A 22,405-nucleotide genomic window follows, 5' to 3' on the forward strand; every position below is an offset into this window, starting at 1 on the left:
TAATTGAATATATTTTCTTAAGATGACTTTCTAGCATTATGATAAATTAACACAATGGTTATACTCAATTTATTGGTATATAACGTAGGGGTGCTCGCGGTGCGGTTTGGGCGGTTTTGACGAAAAAAATCATCTGAACTGCAAGAGAAAAAATAGTGCGGTTTGGTTTGGTTCGGTTCACTTTTAAAAAAAATCTGAACCAAACCAAACCAAACTAATGCGGTTTGGTTCGGTTCGGTTTTTTACAAATATTTTATTGAGTGATACATACACATATATATGACAACATAATTTTATATTTAGACATTCATACACTAACAAATAACAACAAAACTCGTCATATTTTGACAACAATTTTCCATGTAATATGTAAAAATTAAATTAGACAAAAGTGGAATATTAAACATAAAATAATAGCATAAAACAATATAAAATTATTATAATGAAACAAAAAAATAGAAGAGACGAAAGATTAGTGAAGGTGAAAAAGAAAAAGAAAAAGTGTTGAGAGATTAGAGAAGAAGATGTGCGATAAAAATGAAACTGAAATACAAAACATTTACATAAAAATAAGGTGAAAAAGAAAGAATATAGGAGAGTAAAGATTATAGAAGAAGAGGAAAGATGTATGTAGCAAAGAAGGTGAAATAATGTTATTAGAGATTTGAGAAGATCGGGACTGAAATTATATGTGTAAGGATGAGAAAATTGTTCGTATTCATAAGGCTAATGTATAATAGGTTTAATTTTGGGTTGGATGTGAGTTAAGTAAAATTTAGGTTGTAACATAATGCGGTTTGATTCGGTTTGATTCGGTTTACAAAATACAAACCGCAAACCGAACCGAACCGTGCGGTTTTGTTAAAAAATGACTCAAACAAATCTGAACCAAATGCGGTTTTTTGCGGTTTTGGTTTGGTTTGCGGTTTTTTATTGGGTTGGTTTGGTTTTGAGCACCCCTAATATAACGCACTATTTTAGATACAATTTCTTAGTTCCTTAGGCAAGTTCAAAGCTAAAATAGACAATAACGCTCGTTAATTTCTAAATTGCAAATGTATAGTTATTTATTCCTAAATCACTTACTAAATTTGAACAATTAATATATTTCAGGTTTACAGAGCTATGGTCAATAATCACTATAACCTATATTTAATTCATATGTTATTCAACACATAAAAAGTAGTAAGAACGAGATTAACTAAATAAAAAACTAGGTTATCAAATCATAAAAATAGTACAAAGTCAGTCACATGTTTCAACACATCAAATCAATTTCATCTTATAAGACCTAATCTAAAAGAACATACTTACTCATATTACAAAAAAAAATCATAACTATGAGTATAGAGAAATAATACATGAAATTGTAGTAGAACTTGGTCTTCAATGGCAAAAAAACCTTAATTCCTGAGCTTTTTGATCACTTTTTCATCAAATTCACGCTATTCAAAGTCTAACCCTTGCAAAATAAAATAAAAAAAATCCCTTTTAAAGACGTATGAGTGTGTCTAAAATCGTGTCATGGTACTTTTAGATTGCGTCGCGATTTGCAAAACTCGCCTAGATCGTGCCACAATGCTTTTGGCTTGCATCTCAATTTGTGAAAATTTCCAGAATCGTGTCGCGATTTTTCCAGTAGAAAAACAGCCAAATTCTTCGCAATTTTCTCAAATTTCACTCCTATATCAGCTTTGTATATCCTAAAATAATGCACACTTTTCCTTTAAAGCCTATTAACTAATACAAACTCAAAATACATGAAAATGCTTGTGAAATTACATGAAGACTGACTACCATCAGGCATCTCTATCTGAACCTACACAATAATATTTCGCTCCTCCAAGAGTTGTTCAAGGAACGTTCCAACATCTCTTATTCTTTAGATCCACTCAACAGCATTACTAGGGAGAACCATCACACTGACCTCCCTTACTACCTGTTATAATTGGATATGAAATGCTCCCAAGCCTTCAGATGTTGCAATCTAATCTCAGAGTACAGGGATTCATCGACTTTCTAAACAACATTTACAACATGGCACACCAGATGAACTCATAATTTATGGCTCAAAGGATACCCAGGATTGAAAAGAACCTTCAATACTTTCCACCAAGGGATGGTACTATAAGGGAGACATTCTCTCTGGGCGATCAGACCACCACACCATAGTTGGTTATCATAGGCACAACTACGCATAGAGAAAAGTCTTGAGGTCACCAGCTCATAGCCAACACCAATGACGTAAAACTCCCCCCCGTTCAATTCCAAATGAAAAATGATGGTCACACTCAACTCGAGGTTTATCATCTTCATCATTAACTGACACATCACCCCAGAGAAGGAAAAGATATGACATTGACGCTCCAACTCCTGTGTGAAAGAAGAACCTGTTGTTTGTTGCATTCTCGACAACATATTTTTGAGGTATTTGGAGAAGCCTCTAAAGATGCAGAGTCATGATGGGACCGATTATCCAAACAAACATGACGAGCATATAGATAACAAGATGGATTACTACCATGACCAAGGGGTGGTGAAGTAGAAGTTCTTCGCACTAACCCTGGCCAATACCGTAATTATATGGTCCAAAATACTTGCAAATGAAAGTATAGATTCCTTGAAGGATTTGTGTGCCATCATCACTGCCTAATTTACCACCCGAAAGCGGCAAGCCATGACCATGGTCGTACTCAACAGGGTTGCGTATGACTGACTAAAATGTTGAATATTCAAGAAAGGGTTAAGACTATATTACATGTTCAGTGAGAAGTTGGGGCTTGAAGGAGCCTGTAATTTAAGTGATTTGTTGAATATAGCGCAACCTTATATCATTTAATAAGAAAAGCTCTTGGTCGAAGAAGAAGAAGAAGAAAGAGGTCAGTGAGTTGGGAATTATGTATAAGATCAGGCTCTAGCAAGACATAACAATTATCGTAGAGAAGCCAGAGACCATGGACCCCGATCCAAGTTCACTGCTTACACTTCCTTGAACACTTCGAAGGAGAAAATTTGGAAAGATTATGCTAACACCAATTTTAAGAAAATCAGGATCAAGAACCCCAACCAATAAGGGAATCATTTAGGATGGACAAGTCCATATATTGTCGTTTTAACAAGAGTCGCGGTCATAACACAAATGAATTCATTCATATAAAAGAGCTTTTGCTGAGTACGCAAGGGATGGTGGCGGAAAAGAGGTCGGAACCATAAGAGAGGAGCTTTTTGCAAGCTTTTAATGGCAATCTAACCCTCCTCTAGGGGTAATATCAAGCTTAGCTGATGGTCACCATGGGAGAAGGAAGAAACACTCGGATGGTTAACATGCAATTTCGGGTGGTTCCATGCAAAAATGGGTGGTTAACATGCATGGATCTTGCCATATCTCTTAAGCAGATTCCATCCAAAGTATAATTTCATCAATTTCAGTTTTGATTGAATTGTTGATCCATGTCACAACCATGGAATTACACTTATCCTAGACCATGGCGGTGCAGTTGGAGTTGGTTGGGCGAATTATGGTTTCATCGATGATCCTTAATTTGTTTTTCGATCTAAGAGCAACTTTGACTAATCTAGACCAAGAATGGTAGTTATTGTTGGTTAAAGACAGTGAAATGATGACATGGCCAGGGCTATCAGAGGGATGAATGAAGAATGGGTCAAGCATATTAGTTTGATAGTTGTGATGCATATTAGGGTTAAGGTTTAGTAGTATGTTATTGTTGGTTTGTTTCAGGGATTGATGATGAGTGTGTGGAGAGGTGGGCAGCGTGTCGGTGTCATCTTCAACTACACTGTCAAAGGTGGCCATTGTTGGAGGTAGGAAGAATTTGTGGGAAGATTTTTCTGGGTTTGTGAAAGGGAAAGAGAAGAGAAAATGAAGATGGAGATGACAACGTGAAAAATGAATGAAAAAGATAGGCAAGAGTCTTACCAAAGGATGAGAGGATAATGAAAAACCCGATGAGCCAATAATAAAGAGACATGTGGTAGATAGGGTGGATAGGTGACAGAGTTATCACAGAAGTACTTTCTATACCATGTTAACTTGTGGTCATCACAAGCTCCACGATGCAGAAATGAAAAATATAATCCAATATAATAATTGATTCATTGATACATGTGCAACTACAAACTTAGAAATAGCTCTAACTAAAATCTTAACCAACCAACTAACTAAATTACAAGTAAACTAACTTACAATTTAACAATTCACAAACTATTCATCCAATAATTTTATCAAACACTACGTGTTTAATCAAGTAACTTATCTACCGTCAACAAATTTATCAACTATTTGCTATAAATTCATTTGTAATATAAACTGACCTACAAGTTATCTGATATTCTTTCCCCAAACAAATATTCAAATATATTTTACAGATGCACTCTTTGTTTTCTTAAACAGACCTAACAAATACAACCGCTATTTAATTCTGAAGTTTTTTTTTTCAGGATTAATTCTAAAGTTTTCAACAAACCAGAACCAGTCTCAATCAAAATGTATTGAGACATGTTAGATAGAAAGAAACTCCGCCCATTGCTAATTATTGACTGCCGTTTTAAGTTGGTTTGTGTACTCTTTTGCTTGGAACAAGTTTTGAAAAACGTATGCTTGTAAAATTAAAAGTGAGCAGGTCATGGTTATAATGTTCTTTTACAAAAATGATGAGCAGGTAATAATTTTATGTTGAGGTTTTAAAACAGAAAGATAATGCAACACAATGCAAAAATAAAATAAAAAATGCAGCAATGATTTTTTGTTGTCATGGTAAAGGTCAACAACAATTAATCAAATTGGTAATAGCAAGTGAAAGAAACACTCCACTGTTAGTTTTACCTGGCATATCTAGATAGTACTACTCTTGCCTTTCATTTTCTTCTACTTCTAGGTGAGTCTTTTTAAAGATTTACATTCTCAATTATTTTGTTGTTATCCTGTGTTTAGATTCAAGCGGTTATGAAGTTTTCCATTTTAAGGAGGAAACAATAGACAAATTATGTCACTTTCTCAACTCATCAGGCACCTTTCTTCTTTTGGTCTTTTATAGCTTTGACCTCTTTAGTAAGCATTCTCGGAGCTATGGCCATAGCCATTAACTCTTGGAAGAGTAGCTTGCAGGCATATGGGATGTAGACCTACATAGACAACCAGAAACCAAAACGAGATACTATAATTCAGCACAAGCAGAAAACACCTTAGACTTTCATATGGATTATAGAGTGCAAGAAAAGATATATGATCATTCACCTGAACAATGTCAGTTTTGTTTTTGCAGCCCTTGCATTCAAAAGAAGTCTTCTTCAGATTTGCAATAGCTATGATCCCACAGCGTTCGCACACATGGACCCTATATGCATCACTTTGATCAAACAATCTTTCCTTTAGGAAGTGAGCAGCTCCATGGGCTATCATGCAATCACGCTCCATCTCTCCAAATCGAAGACCTCCATCTCGTGAGCGCCCCTCAGCAGGTTGCCTTGTAAGAATCTGCACGGGACCTCGTCCACGAGAATGGATCTTGTCATCCACCATATGCTTCAATCTTTGGTAATAGGTAGGGCCAAGGAAAATCATTGCACTGAGACGCCTCCCTGTATGACCATTGTACATTGTCTCAAAACCTCGCATTTGGTACCCACATTTGTGTAGAGCTTTGCTGATATTGTCCACCTGCATTACAGTAGCAAAATATCATCAGAGTTTTAAGTAGGCAAAAAAGACATCTTGAACTTAATCCATAAAGCAAGATTTCTACCATGATTTTCTAAATGGACAAATAGAGGAATCACTTTGACTAAATCCTTTTAAAAAAGATAGAATCTATACATCATTATTAGACACTTTCCCAGTGATTTCTCAAATAAATTACTTTTGAGTTCATAGTTGAATGCTGAATGGCCCATTGTTAAGCTCTGGGTCTATGGTGTTCTATATCTATACCAAATTCCCTATGTCTACTGCTAGAGCCTAGAGCACATATGTCGGCAAGTGGAACGGTAAATGATAACGACTTATAGTTATAAGATCCAATAGAAGCAGCTGAAAGTAGCTTACTTATGCAAGCAGTTTTCCAATTTCTTACAAGCATTTGATGTTAAAAAAACAAAAAATTGCCGAAAGAATGCTACTTACAGTAACATCTGTGAAGGGAGTAGCATCCCCTTCTTTTCCCATGTGTGCTGCAACCTTACCCATGATACACTCAATAAGCTGACCAATTGTCATTCTGGAAGGTATAGCATGTGGATTGACAATAATATCAGGGGTGATGCCTTCCACAGTCCAGGGCATGTCTTCTTGTGTATAAGTCATACCGACTGTCCCCTTCTGACCATGTCTACTACTGAATTTGTCACCAATCTGTGGTATTCGAACAGATCTCACCCTTACTTTCACGAATCTCAACCCATCAGCATTTGTTGTCAATAGAACCTACAAAATAGGAAATCCATAAAACCAACAGCAAAAGTAATGCCAGGAATTCAATATTTTTGTATATTAATATGTTCTTCATTTCAGATGTAGTCACTTTGTTTTCATAAAATAACTTATTTTGTAACTAAAAACCTTCCCTTCATTACGATCTCCTAATATAGGCTCAACTAAATTTGTAACACATGAAAGTAAATATATACTACAAAACATACTTGATCAACAATTCCATTTTCACTATGACGTAAACTTATGCTGTGATCACGTTTTGAATAGCGGGCAGCTTGTCCTTGAGCCTCCTCTTGAGATAAAGGAGTGGTTTTTCCGATGATAACATCCTCGCCAGACACTCTTGTGCCCTGTTTCATAGTAATAAATTGCTACATTTAGTATATAATTTCACTATCAGGCATGTTATTTAGGATGTTGCCAAAACTTATGCTTACAGGTGGAGCAAGACCATCATCATCCAACTTTTCATAAGAACCATGCCTCATACCCTGCAAAACAAAACTAGGTTATAACCTGCCAAATAGCAAATAAACTTATAAGAGCCAAAATTTTCACCATGGTGCTAGCTCTATCCGGCCGACCAAAATCTTCTTTGACAAGGGTTCCCATTTTCTTCTCTTCATCTCTGTAGAAGTTTACAAATGCAACATATCACACAAAAATCACAAGCATGTCGATAAAAAGGAGAAAAAATTCAATTAACTTGGGCCACATACACACCTGTATGAACGGAAAAATAGAGACCGAAAGAAGCCACGGTCTATTGATGATTGGTTCATGATGACAGAATCTTCTTGATTATAACCAGAATAACATGAAATGGCCACAATGGCATTCTAAGACAGAAGACGTAAATTATATTAGAAATATTATTTACCGTATCAACATAATCAAAATCACATATATATAAAGGAGGCCCAAATTTACAATTCCAGCAGGTAGTTGACGAAAATGAAGATGTTCCATGGCTCTTGTAGTGACTAGAGGCTTTTGAGGATAGTACAATACATAGGCCAGGGTATCCTAAGCAATGAAACAAAAGAATCAAGTATAGCACACTACAAGAATAGGCACACTTCTAATCATTTAAACAAGTGAACATTACCATTCGAAACTGATAGTTGGTAACATATATTCCCATTGCTTGTTTTCCCATTGCAGACTGGTACGTATTACGGGGGGACTGATTGCACCACCAAATGTAAGAGATTAATCACATATACTAATCAAACTGAGTACAAAGTAAAATACCAATACTTACCTGATTATGATCAGGAAATGGTATGATGGAAGCACATACACCCAAAATCAGCGATGGATGGATTTCACAGTGAGTGTAAGTATCAGAATATGCTTCACCTGAATTGAGCCTTGCTTGTACAAGATCCTGTTATATTTATCAAATAATCATATTTTTAGTGGCTGTACATATTCATCATTTGCATTTATGTATTCATAAAGGGTATAAACTTCTGCAAATTTAGAATTATAATACTGACATTAATTGTCATGGAAATCATAGTAGTCTCTTCCTCTTCGGTGTCAATATATTCTACAAATCCCTTGGATACAAGATCATTCCATCCACCATCGTCAGGGGATTCCTGAAGAAATGGAAAAACAATTTAAGTAACTACTGAAACAACAATCCGATGCATTACAGTTAATACTTGTTACTTACCCTCTGCTGTAAAGAAAGGATGTCCTTCTTCTTTATGAGAAGCCTTTGTTTATCCACAATGAATAAAGGACGACTGCAGCGACCATAATCTGTATATATGCGCAGTTCTTTGAGACGAATATCTCTAACAACCCCAACTTCAGTATTAACATCAACCTGCACGATATGAAAGCCATCAGCACTGAACTACAATCAATACAGATCGTGACCAAACAAATAAATAATTCCAAACAATCAACTCCCAAAATAAAATCAATAAATATTGAATGGGGTGGCTCAATAAAGATGTGATCAACATAGCAATTATTTAAAAATTTGGCCAATATTATAGTTTCCATCTAAAAGATGTAATATGATAAATACTTCTATACAAAATGAGTGTCTTCAGAACCAGGAGAAAAGAAATGGATGATGATTTCTTCTTCCATTATGGTTAAAAGATACCGTTGCCATTTATCTTACTTGTAATAATAGTCCATCTATGCAAGAATTGAATTCTCTCCAAATATCTCACCCAAGAGAATATTCTAATAAGGTCCTTGTTAAAGGCCTTTGTGAAGAGGTCAGAAACAGAAAACACTAATTAATAAATATAAACTACTTTTAAAAAACGTTTCATTTAATGCAATTAAATTTTAAAAAACTGTATTTTCCAATAAATAAATTCAATTTTAATTCCTTAACCAATGCCTCTAAAGCATACAATGATATTTGTATACTGATCACATATCATTCTCTTATAAGGCATACAATGATGCATAAAATATTGCAATATCATGTTCCAATGAGATTACATGTACTACATTATGCTATTTTTATTTTTTGAGAGGGTTGCTACTTCAAACACCTTTTGGACTGTCAACAAAATCAGAAAAGTAAAATGAAGTGTTACCCGACGTCTCAGCTTTCTCAATGTTTTAACTAACATATCAGGGTCACGATGAATGCCCATCCAGCAACCATTTACGAAAATTTTTGTAGCTTGGGGAATCACCGCAGGAGAAATTTCCTACATGGGTGAAAATAAGAAAATTTATACAGACCATACAGATAATGAAACAATAATCTTATGCAGGAAATCCCAAGCACCTCAAAATTTTCTGTACCCCATTCTTCTAAAAACTCCAGAATTGGATATGCTGCAGAACCAACTGTTATGTAGACCATCAGGGCCAGATTCTTCACCAGTCCACAGGCCTGAATAATAGCCCAATCACACCCATAAATACCACATAGACGAATTCCTCATAACAAGTAGTAATGTAGGAAGCTTGACAAGAAAAATACTAACTTGTCCTTCGGGTGTTTCTGCAGGACACATCATTCCCCATTGTGAATTATGCAGCTGTCTTGGTTTGGCCAACTTCCCTGAAATAAAGGAAGAAGAGAAACAATAAAATAATACAACTTCGACAAACATTATTCCAAAAAAAAAAAAAACAGTGCCAACTCTGAATCTAAACTCCTAAATAAATAGTAGAGAACATATTACCATATTGCATTGATTTTTATTAAGGTAGGAAAAATATGGACAAAGGGGATGAAAAGATTGAAGGTTGAGTCATGTTTAAATAGGATGAGTCAAGCAATTACCTTCACGTCCTATGGGAGAATTTAATCTTCGCAAGTGAGATAAAGTGGATGCGTAAGTTAAGCGATTTAGCACCTGAAGCATAGAGACAAAAGGTTAAGTGTCAATGTCCTTTAGACGACAAGGAGCACAACTGTAGAAGCATAAAAATAATTCACAATAATACCTGTGACACTCCAGCTCTAGTACCCGCAGCATTTGCTTGCCCCCAATTACCAGTAGCAAGTGAGTATTTAAGTCCACCCGTGATGGTTTTGGCTTTAATAGCAAATTGCAGGTTAACATCCTTCCCGTTATCAACACACTGCACCATTCATGAGGTAGAAGGGTATAGGCAATGCAAAATAAATATTGCAACAAATGTGTCAAATAGTAGAACAGACCTTCTGTACATAACCCCTGACATCTCTAGTTAACTTTTTGAATAGCTGCATTACAAATTTAGGAACCGGGAATTACTGAATAAAAAATAACAAATAACAAGACTGATAAAGTGGAATCATATCAATTATTTGAGAAACAGACATTTCTAAAGAGGCCGCCAAGCAAAGAACCTGCCAGGTCCAGCCTCTTATTTCCATAATGATCCCTATCATCTTCAGCCCTCCGCCCAAGTGCACACAGTAGAAGCCGGTGAATGATATATCTGTGGGGCAATGATAAGCACAAATTTTTTTTTGATAAGCAGATAACCACAATTAATATTTTGAGTAAAAGTAACAAGATCAGACAAGTAACTAACTTACCCAAAATAGTACGCTTTTTTTGTCTCGCAATACTCTCCAACACCAACATGTGGAAGCATCTCCCTTTGAAGGATGTCCTTAGCATGCCTGCAGATTAGGATACAAGGGTGGTAGTTGCTTAATAATTGGTGCAAACAAATCATTTTCGGGCTTTACAGAAAAATAGCTCAACTCACTTTATTCTTTTTTCCTTTGTTACACCAACATTAGCTCCTCTTTTCCCTATGTAGTCTAGTGCCACCTGGAGTGAAATAAATTCATCATATACAAAATACATGAGGTGTCATTAAAATTTTGTGCCAAACAATGCAATATTTCGCAGTTTTGAATCATCTAAACTTATACGACGGTAAAAACGCTACTGCAAAATAATATGAGGAAAGAGTTTTAATTACAACATGTGGACAGAAGATTTATATGGGAAAAAAGGTTGAAATATCTTCTCTAGTAAGTTTAAATTGATTTCAGTGGCTCAATTTTTTTCAAAAACCCGTCATTTAACTTCTCCACAAACGCCTGTAACCTTAAAAAAGGCTACTTCATCAATCATGGCTTAGAAATTAAATACTTTTTCTATTAAAAAGCTTTCATGAACTATAAACTAATCCAAATTGGAAAAACAGACCACTCCAGCCCCGGAAGAGAAGAATATGTCAGAGTCTGAAATAAATCTGGATTGTACAATGACCTCGCTTGAAATTAATACATAAGCTAGAGAAGCAATCAATATTTTACTTAAAAGCAAATAATAATATATAACAATAGTGGAACCCACCTGTTGATTTTGTATCACAAACGCTTCTTCGAGGGAAGGACGAAGCAACTCCATCATTTGAGTATCCGAGAAATCATAGCATATATGTTCAAGTATATCTTTGTCAGCGACAAATCCCAATGCCCGAAACACAATAATAATAGGAATTTCAGTTCGAACATATGGAAGAGTAGCTCTTATATATTGTCCTGAAGAACCCTGGTAAGGAAAAAAAAAAAAGAATAAACTTCGACAATGCACGAGACATCAAAACTTATGTAAAACTTGCTGGATCACATATCAGAAATTGCACAAAAAGACATAAATATACAACAATTTGCATTTACCCCTTTGGAACTAGCTCGAGCGAGCATGCGCACAAACATAGTGCTAGGTGGTCTGTTCTGGGACTCTGACATGGATCGAACTTCAGCTACAAAAGCATACTTATTAGGCTGCCTTTTCTTGAAGACGTAGACATGATTGGTGCTCATCTTCTCTTGAGCTATGAGAACCTTCTCACTGCCGTTAACAATGAAATATCCACCTTGATCATAGGGACACTCTCCAAGCTCAGTCAAATCCTTCTCCGAATTCTGAAATAACGTGCAATAGCTAGACCGAAGCATTATAGGAACCTAACAACAACAAAATCATAAGTTAAGTAACTGCCGAATTCATTTATATTTCGCCATCCGTTTATATCATAGATAATTTAAAATCTTATTCACACCATGACAAAACAACAAAATAAGGGCACTCTACTTGTAATTGTCAATGTAACAGTCTATAATCATTAAAACTAGATGATTAAAATGTTATTCCAGTATAAGGAAGAATGCATCAACAGCTCTATCCATTGACTTTCTTGATGATGTAAATAAGAGAGAATGCCACGAACAACAGAAAACCTAGTGGGAGCTTATCACTGAAATAAACTGAAAATGACAGAAGGGCCTAAGTAGATAGAAGTTTAAGCTTATAATTAGAATTAAATTAAACTGAAAACGAAGTCCTAAAGAAGAGTAATTTATATTTTAATAATAAAATTGGTTATTAACTCTTCCAAACACCACTTTTTATCATGTAGAAGACTAGAATTAAGAGGAGGCAGGGGCACCTTGCCAATGAAAACTTTGGTGAAATCTTGAGCCTCAGCAGTGTGTTCACCATCGTGTCCTTTCCTAATGACCCTCTTTGAAACATCTACATACAAAGGGGCTGAATAAGTAAGGTTCCTTAACCTAGCAGCCTTAGGAAACAAGGTAGCAGTTCCTCCGTCAGATTCTGTCATCATGGGTTTACTCAAGTAAATCTGGCCAAAACTTATCTTATAAACCGTCTGCAAACAAAACAAAAACCAAATTAACAACAACATCAAATTTAGTAAGTGTTATGTGCACTCTGCGTAAACTAAAAGCAACATCAACAACAGCAACAAACAACAAGTATTACCTCGTTGTAATCAGATTGGTGACCAGGATTATGCTGCGACTCAGGTCGAATTTCAATGTCAGCTGATTCATCAACGATTTCCTGCATTGTGTTCTGGATGAACTCGTCGAAGGAATCAAGCTGTTGACGAACCAAACCCTTGGCTTCAAAGTACGATGAAATAACAGCCCATGCATCTTCTTGAGTGATTTCTTCTTCATCGTTGTCGTCATCTTCATTCATCATTTCAGGATCGTATTCTTGAGCCTCGTCCAAATCCATCCTATTTTCAAACGTTCAAACTCTTTTTTTCTTTAACCCTAGCACAACCAAAACATGGACGAAATCAACCAAAACAACACGATTATAACGATTACATGAGAGTATGAAGCATGGATTGCATGAAAACACAATAGTATAAGAAATCGCAAGATTAGAACAGTAGAACGCGATTACATGTCTCGGAGAATCAAAATATTACAATGTACCTTCAGCGATTGCGAGAACGAAACTCAGCAATCACAGGAACGAAGGAAGGAAGAAGGAGAATCGGGAAGAATGGAGATAATGGCCGGAAAAGTTGAGAGGAATCAGAAACAGTGGCGAGAAGTGAGAAGTAGCGGCATTAGTGGAGTCGCAAAGGCAGTGGAATTGGTTAGGGTTTTGGCAGATCAAAGTTTACGTTTTCTCAGTTGTTTCTAAGCTTGGAGTCGTTTTACATGAATCATGCCACATAGATATTTTAATTTATTTATATGCATAAACCTTCTTCGCGCTTGAATCGGTGGCATATGTGTAAATTATTTTCAACTTAGAGATATGATATTTTCTATTTCTATATCATATCATATCATTAATAAATTACTCCGAAAGTAGGTTCAAACTCGGTTTTGGACTTTCAATTTCTCAAAAGTTTCAATATTAAAGTTAATTTTTCGAAAGCTTTTATTGTTAAGGAATTCTTGTGGCATCCTCTGATTCTCAATTGGTTAAAATGTAACACTGATGGTGCGGCTACAGTGGTGCCTCAACGGACGGCTTGCGGTGGTATCTTTAGAGATCATACCGGAAAGCATCATGGTAGTTTCTCCAAATTCTTAGGTTCAGGTAATGCGTACTGGGCTGAGTTATCTGGCGCTATTTTGGCTATCGAGATTGCTAGGCAAAAAAATTGGACAAATTTATGGCTGGAAACTGATTCAAAGCTGGTGGTTCTCGCTTTTTCCAAGCCCGATATTGTCCCTTGGACTCTTCGGAATAGATGGGAGAATGTCATTCATCATACTAGATCCATTAACTTTTCGATCACTCACATATATAGGGAATGAAATCATTGTGCGAATAGGCTTGCTAACATAGGTTTACAAATACAAGATTTTATTTGGTGAGATGTTGTTCATAGGGAGATTTTAATGGAGTTTGCCAAAAATTCTATTGGCCTTCCTAATTATAGAATTTCTCATTAAGGGGTTTTGGTTTGGTCCCCTAGCTTTTCTTGCTATGTAACTTTTCTCTTCTTTTTTAATATATTTTTTTAATATATTTTGTGGTGGGATTTGTCCACCTTTGCTTAAAAAAAATATATCATTAAACAAGTGATAGTAATTTTTTTCATTGAATTTTGAAGTAAAAGAGGCATGATCCCAATACTACTTTTTTTTTTACAATATATAAATGAAAATTAATATTTAAAACTTAAATTAAAATAAAGTAATATTATTTATATGAATTTAGGATTTAGGGCCTAGAAGTAATTCTAATATAAATTCCTATGTAGTACTAATCTAGTATTAATTTATATTATTAAAAATGGATTTTACTAATCTAGTAATTAATTTATATTATAATATAATGATTAAATCATGGTCATCCCATCCCAAAGCAAGGGTTTGTGCCTCAAAAATATTTAAGAAAATAATTTTATAATGTCATCTAATCAGAATTCATCAATTAACCATGTCACACAACTAATTTAAAAATATTAGAATGAATATAAGGTAATGATTGATTGACAATGTCGGTGTATATCATTTTTTTTCTATTGTTTTTAAATAAAATTAAAAAGTGTATTTTAAATTAATATTATTTAAATAAAAAAATTAGAATTTAATCACAAATTTAAAAAATAATATTGTATCTTAAAATATTTGAAGAATATAAGTATAATTTAAATTAAAAAAAATACTATTATTGACAATATATTGTTATATTGTTTTTTCAAGTTTTCTTTGTAAAGAATCTTCAACAACAAAAATTTGATGGCTACAAAATATTAGGTGACTTTTATTTCAATAAGGTGTAGTGTAAACAAGAAAATTGTAGTCACTTGGTAGTTTATAACAAGATTAGGTGTGACAAAAATGCCCTATTGTTATTATAATAAAGGGAAACATTTTAAAAAATTGAAACGAATGATTAAAGAAATTTCAACTCTTTAATGACTCTTATTTCAACAAACCGTGAATAAAACGTTGATCTTATACAATTTTAATGACTCGATGGTTTTTATCTGAATTGGGTATGATGGGAGGATTCTTTTTAGATGACTTATTTTCTGAAGTCACTCTAATTAGTATAAAAAAAAATTGATATGTATAACCAGAAAAAATTCAACTCTTAGGTAACTCTTATTTCAATTACGCATGAAGGAGAATGATGTTAAAGAGAAAAATTCAAAACGATTCATTTTTTTTATTATAATAATTTTTAGATAACTAGATTTTGAAGACACCATTGTTGTGATAAGGGGTGAAAGAAATGACTTATCAGAGAAATATAACCTCAAAGTAATTCTTATTCCAATTAAGAGTGAATAAATGATATTATAGAGAAAATTCCAAAATCACTTGATGGCCTTAAACTAAATTTGGTGTGACGAAAAGATTTTTTCTAGATAATTGGATTTTGAAGACATTGTTATTATGAAAAGGAAATAAAAAATGTCTTGAGATGTAATTGGAATACCCTTTCGAAACAATTAGGTTTCTTGAGTCATTATTATGATAAGAAGAGACGAGACCTTCTAAGCTGAAAAAGTTCAACTCTCGAGTGACTCTTATTACAATTAGATGTAAATGAATGGTATGATCGAGAAAATTACAACCATTTGATATTTTTTTATTAAGTTATGTGTGATTAGAAGATCCTGCCTAGAAAAATAGGATTATGAAGTCACAATAGTTATTACAAGAGGATGAAGCGTCTGATTGGAGAAATTACAATAGGAATGAATGAACGGTGTGGTCGGGAAAGTATCTATCACTTTATAGTTTTTAATTGTATTAAGTGTGACAAGAAGATCTTTTTAGATAACTAGATTTATGAAGTTTTCATTATTTCTTATTATGATAAAGAGATACTAAAATGTATGATAAAAAATATAACTCTCAAGTGACTCCTATCTCAATTAGACGTAAACGAACAAAGTTATCAAGAAAATTCTAGTTACTCAGTAGTTATTAACCAGACTAAGAATTTGTTTGGATTAACAACTTATTTGCAAATTTTAGAACAAATGCTTATCAAAACAAGCGCTTATGGACAAGCTTGCATAAACCATTTGTATAACATAAGATAAGATAAAATAAATTTAAATTGTTTTTATAGATGTTATAAGTTGCTTACATAATTTATCTTGGAGAATTTATAAAAAAAAAATTATATGACAGATGTCATAATTTATCTTGATAAAGTCTATCCAACAGTGTCACAAAACTTATGTCAGTAGATAAATTCAAATAAGTCAATCCAACACAGACCCTATATATGACGGTGTGATCTTTTTATAGATAACTAGGTTTCTAAAATCATTACCATAACAATAAGAAGAGACTGACACATGTGATCAAAGATATTCTAACACCTAAGCGTGACATATTTCTCTTTAGATATCTCACTTCCAAAAGAGGAAATTGGAAAGATACTTTTTAGTCGACTTAAAGCACAATCTCTTTATACTCCATGACTTGCAATAGAAATGACTTGAACTCTAGGGATTTAGCCAAAGGTATATTTTTTCAAAAAAAAAGACATATTAGTACAAATCACCAGCTTCATTGTAACAACAAACAATAACAAAGATACTCATGAAGATCGAAGACATTAAAATCCTTATCGAAAATATTTGTTATACTCATCATATCAAACTTCTCAAAAAAATGAATTGTGTACTTGTCAATTTATTGTAGTCACAACCCTTTATAGCAATAAGATATCTTTCTAAATATCAACAAAACCTAGGATTGTCGAGGTGGTCATAAATGACCTTCAGAGACCCCTTTCCACCTCCCACGTAGAAAAGAATGGCCTTAAAATATTTGTAAAATGATTAAAAGGGGAGAAAATGGCCTCGAGTGGATTCATTGAATTATGATTTGACGGTCTTCAGGGTCCTGTTAGCTCTAATGAGGTGTACTTCTATAGAAGATCCATCTCATAATAATAAATTACTAGAGCATTTTTTATGGATAATCACCCCTTAGGGTGGCATTAATATGTCTAGCCATATGCCCGATCCAATGACACTTTAATGCTTAGCTCACCTCGATTTGACATGATGTTACGGTCTAACCATTATATGGATCCATTAGAATGTTAGATAAACCTAAAGGTCAGTATATATAGGTTGTTGCCTTGAATTGGGTGTTGTTAGAGCTAGGCGAATTGGGCCTTAACCTAGACTAAAACAAAACGTATTATATATTAAAATATCAATGAATATATGAAGCTTGTATAATGGTATGAGTCTAAGCAACCTAACCTAAATAGGAAACAGGTCAATTGTATATCCAAGCAAAGGAAGATCGACATGGAGAGAAAAGGCAAAGGTGAATGTGTGGTCAGGAGCATGCATAAAGACAAAGTAAAAATTACATCACTGGATCAGATGGTCCCTTATATCTCATCTCATAATACTTTCGTTGGTTTAGTAGTTCTAAAAAATCTAACGATTTTTACTTAAAACTTTTTGGAGCAAGTAAGAAATCTAAAATTGAGGGACAGAGCCCATTTGTTAAAGAAAAAATGAAGTTGTTGTTAAAATCTAATAGATGAATCCTGGATTAATTTTAAAGTTCAACAACAAAATACAAATTATACTTTTCAGGCAAAATTATTCATGTTGTCAATTAACTTAGTTTAATTGTAATATTTCAATTATTTATCTTTTTCTCTTTCTATTCAATTATTTTGTGTTCTAAAACGTTACATGCATTATCCTTTTTGCATACGAAAATCCAAAAAAAAAAAAAAAAGCACACAATTGATATTTTAGAAAGTAAAAAGTTATATTGAAAAAAGAAAAAGAAAAAATATAAAAGAATTAACTATTCCTTAAAATTAGATTAAGGGACTGTGGTAACAATGTTGTATTATTTTGAAAGGTAATTCAAACTCTGGTGTGCATCTCGTTGCTGGAAAAAGTTGGGTGGTCTTGAGATTTGAAAAGCAATAGAGGTCGGTACTTCTATGTTGGATAAGATGGTTTAGAGTGTCCACCACAATTGTGATTCTCCACGAGTTCAAGTTTTGAAGTGTAAGTGCATCCGTGAGGAAACGTTCCTTAATATGAAAAAGTAATTGGGATCAATTACTTGGAATGCTATTATGAAATCTCTCTTTGCTCTTAAAGATGGATTTAAATTTAAATTTAGGATGAAAGCGCCTGAAAGCGCTTCTCATTTGTTTGAATTCTCTAGTGTCTGGTTGGTTAACATGGAAAGGCAATTTATATGGGATTTATACCGCTCGCGATAGTTATAATTAACTCAACAGACATGAATTTGTTCACAATATAACATACAATAACTCTTAGAAGTGGGTGTGGCATATTCCTGCTCATAAGAAGGTGAAATTCTTCATTTGGACGACTTTACATAAGTCCATTTCTACGAGATCCATGTTGTATCATCATGGTATGCTCTAGGAGAATCCATGTCCTAGATAAAATCAGGACGATGAGACGACTCTACACTTCTTGAGAGACTGTTGGTTTTTTACTCTCTATTGAAAATTTATTAGCTTATTTGACCCAATATTCTTCCAGGGAAATAGTTTATATAACTGGATTAGACATGACATTGATGGTGGCTCTATCTTTTTGGCTGCTTGGCGGTGGTTGTGGCACACTAGGAACTAATTGTGTCGTGCGAATGAAGTGGTACATTTATAATCTTTGAAACACATGACAATGAATTATGCTAATCTGTTAGCTAAATGTTTTATCAAGCATAATATATCTCATCCAACATGAAAGATCACATGAAACGCACATACAAGTAATAATATGATTTTGAATGTTGATGGCAGTAGCCTTGGTAATCCTGGTGTGTCGAGTTTTGATGGATTAATTTGAAATGTTAATGGTGTTTAGGTTCACGGTTTTACGGGTAATATTGATTATTCCAACATCCTTCATGATGAGATGATTGCATTTTATCATGATTTGTATATGGTCTGGAACTTGGCATCAAAGACCTAATATGTTATTCTGACCCCAACTTTACTATCAAGCTTATCTCAAAGTCTATTAATGTTTGACATCACTACGTGATTCTTCACAAGATTAAAAAACTTATGTCTAAGGAATGGTAAGTTCAGATATTCCATACTCTTAAGGAGATGAATGTCTGTGCTGATTATCTAGTAAAACATGAGGCTGATAATGATGCGGCGTACCAGTCTTTTGTGAAACTTCATGTTTGAATCATCACTCTCTTGTTAGCCAATGCCAATGAGACTCTATTTTCTAAATAATTTTCTACTTTCGTTTTATTTTCCTGCTTATAGCAACAAAAAATTGTAGGGTTAATATACGATACCCCCTGCCAAACAAGCGAGAATTGATATTCCCTCCCTTAAAAAAAATTTATGATTCCCCCCTTAACAAACCAAGATTCCCTCACCATAGCCCCTGAGTCACTATTCAAGTTAGAATCTTCCTACGTGAAGCGCCATGTGTCTTTTTAAATATTTTTTATTTATTTAAGTGTGACATGTATTTTTTGGGTTTGATATACGTGGCACCTCATGTGGGTTTTTTTAATATTTTTTATTTATTAAATTGTGACATTATTTTTTGAGTTTGATATGAAAACATGAAAAAATTTGAAATTGGTTCCACTATATGATACCCTCTGCCAAATAAGCGAGATTTGATATTCCCCCTTAAATTTTTTATTTTTTTTATGATTTTACGATTCACCCTTTAACAAACTAAGATTCCACCACCATAGCCCTTGGGTCCCTATTCAAGTTAGAATCTTCCTACGTGGAGCGCCATGTGGCTTTTTAAATATTTTTTATTTATTTAATTGTGACATGTATTTTTTGGGATTGATATACGTGGCACCTCGTGTGGTTTTTTTTTTAATATTTTTTAACGACTAAACTACTTGTTTTCATATGTTAATTAGTCTCCTCAACATGTATTAATAAACTAGTATTAAACTGAAAAGATTAAATGTTAATTTTTAATTCAAATATTTAATGAAGATTTTTCAACCTCCTTAAATTGATTCGTTGTTGTTTTTAAAAATAATAAATTTGCGAAAGTCAAAAAAAAATTTAAACAACGCCCAACAAGAATGATCATGTATAATTGTTGTTTGTATGCATAGAAGAGGGGTCGAAGAGAGTTTATTTTATATGTTTATGGTTTCATCAAGTTTAAAATGATGGATGTACGAGGTATCTATATATGTGCAAGTTGGAGGCAAAATAGAAGGAAAGAAGTTTAGGAAAAATTACAAAATTTGATTGTATACGTTAACCTTTGTAAGTCATGTGTCAACCAATATATGTCATGTGTCCACTCATAGAAGAAATTTTTTTTCTATGTGTCAACACATCAAACAAGCGCTACAGGATTTAAAACTCATCAACATGTGTAGACTCATACGTTGCATATGTCGACTCATAGAAGAAAATTTTCTTATATGTGTCGACATGTAAGTTGCATGTGCCGACACATGCTTAAACAGAAGCTGCAAGTTTAAAAACTTAACAACATGTGTCGACTCATAGATCGTATGTGTCGACACATAAGCTTGTGTTTTTCATGAACACTCGTTTTTATCATGTAGAATCTTTTCTAAACCATTTCTAAATGCTTCATAATGCTAAGATGCACATCAAAATTCAGAGAATATTATCAAATATACAAAAATGTTAAAGTATCATAATTTTGACATCATATAAAATATCTATAACGGAAAAATACACTCACACCTAGGGGTGGCAAAACGGGCCGTGGCCCGCCACCCGCCAAAAAATGGCGGGTTGGGTTTGGATTTTAGGCCCGCCGCTCGCCAAAGCTCGCCCCGCAAAAACCCGCCGCCCGCCATACCCGCCCCGCCAAAGCCCGCCGCCCGCCAAAACCCGCCTCTCCTCCAAAATTCACTCTTTTTTAGTTAATTCTAGTAATTTTAATTCTTGATGGTTTATTTTATACATTTATTTATAAATATATGTAATATTTTTTTAAGTAAATTAGTTAAAAAGTTGCTTTTATAAAAAATTGTTTTAAAAAATAAGTGAAAATTTTTATTAAAAGGTAAAAAAAACTATTAATCTATTAAAAAATATATAAATAAAAATAGGCGGGTAAGCCCGCCGCCCGCCAACCCGCCATCTTGGCGGGGCGGGCATGACTTTTATGCCCATTTTACTTGGCGGGCATGCCCGCCCCGCTCGTTTTTTGGCGGGCATAAAGCGGGGCGGGCGGCCCGTTTTGCCACCCCTACTCACACCACTTATTATAGTGTGTGATTCTCTCGTATTTTACTCTTAACAATTTCAATATAAAAAAAATACATTATTTATTTTGTGTAAATTCCAAGTAATTATTATGCTTAGAAATGTCTCTTCAAGAGAAGCTTCATTAACATATTATTTTAGTGAAACAAATATAGATGAAATATTAAATAAAATAATTGAAATTTTAAATTTTAATAAAATACTATCCCAATCCTATTTACAAAAGACATTCAATTAATTAATGTATCCATATCAAGTCTAACTTCAATCACCACTAGACCAACTAACGATTGGTATTAATGTATCCATTATTATTGAATAAAAGGTATCAGTGAATTAATTGAATGTCTTTTGTAGAAGCTGAATGGAAAATTAATTCACTTGCAATTTTTTGGGCAGAATTGTCCATGCTTTTAACATGTTATTATGAACTTTGAATGTAGTCGTAATTTCATGATCCTCTTTTTGTTAGATTCTCAAGAGTTTTGAAATTATGCTTAAATCATTTGCATAAGCTTCATTGACTTAAAAAATTAGTACAAACCTGTGTGACACAACAAGCAGCATTCTCCATTCACACCATCATGTGCCAAATCATATTCTAAAAGGTAGGTTTTTTTTGTGTGTATTTCCAACTCCGTGCAATGGACACAACATGGAAAAAAACATAAGCTTAGCAGCTAGTTAATTTGACATAATAAACGAAAATCAAGTCATTATGTGAATTAGTTTGTGAAACTTTTTTTTATGTGATTTTAACTATTCTTAATATTTATCAAAATAATTTTTCTGCTGACGGTGCTATTCAAGAATCTACATCAGTAGCAAAGGTAATTCATGCCAACAGATGAATTGATTTCCAGTAATAATCGTCAAATTATGTTAATATCGTAAACCAAAAAGGCCAGCAAATTGTATACTTTTTTGTTCACATCATGGAGAATAATTAATTAAGTACAAAAGTAAGACTGAATTCACAAGCAAGTCTAATGAA

General features: G+C 33.8%; 2 protein-coding genes across 2 annotated transcripts; one reads left to right on the top strand and one right to left on the bottom strand.

Moving 5' to 3' along the window:
* Positions 1-4,741: 4,741 nt before the first annotated feature.
* On the bottom strand, positions 4,742-13,354 carry LOC131652441 (DNA-directed RNA polymerase II subunit RPB2-like). Its single transcript, XM_058922289.1, has 26 exons — positions 13,146-13,354; positions 12,679-12,977; positions 12,344-12,565; positions 11,571-11,861; positions 11,245-11,442; positions 10,646-10,710; positions 10,470-10,556; positions 10,249-10,369; positions 10,107-10,151; positions 9,890-10,027; positions 9,726-9,798; positions 9,424-9,500; positions 9,222-9,329; positions 9,025-9,141; positions 8,133-8,288; positions 7,951-8,055; positions 7,713-7,838; positions 7,557-7,634; positions 7,379-7,474; positions 7,172-7,287; positions 7,007-7,076; positions 6,886-6,939; positions 6,655-6,798; positions 6,140-6,439; positions 5,255-5,677; positions 4,742-5,142 (listed from the first exon to the last, which is right to left on the bottom strand). Exons 2-26 carry the CDS (start codon positions 12,937-12,939, stop codon positions 5,023-5,025), a joined length of 3,591 nt encoding a protein of 1,196 aa, XP_058778272.1. The 5' UTR covers positions 12,940-12,977; positions 13,146-13,354; the 3' UTR covers positions 4,742-5,022.
* On the top strand, positions 13,114-13,985 carry LOC131650311 (uncharacterized). Its single transcript, XM_058920024.1, has 2 exons — positions 13,114-13,333; positions 13,534-13,985. Exons 1-2 carry the CDS (start codon positions 13,114-13,116, stop codon positions 13,983-13,985), a joined length of 672 nt encoding a protein of 223 aa, XP_058776007.1.
* Positions 13,986-22,405: the final 8,420 nt, after the last annotated feature.

The sequence above is a fragment of the Vicia villosa genome, linkage group LG2, assembly GCF_029867415.1.
Source record: "Vicia villosa cultivar HV-30 ecotype Madison, WI linkage group LG2, Vvil1.0, whole genome shotgun sequence".
Taxonomy (NCBI): domain Eukaryota; kingdom Viridiplantae; phylum Streptophyta; class Magnoliopsida; order Fabales; family Fabaceae; genus Vicia; species Vicia villosa.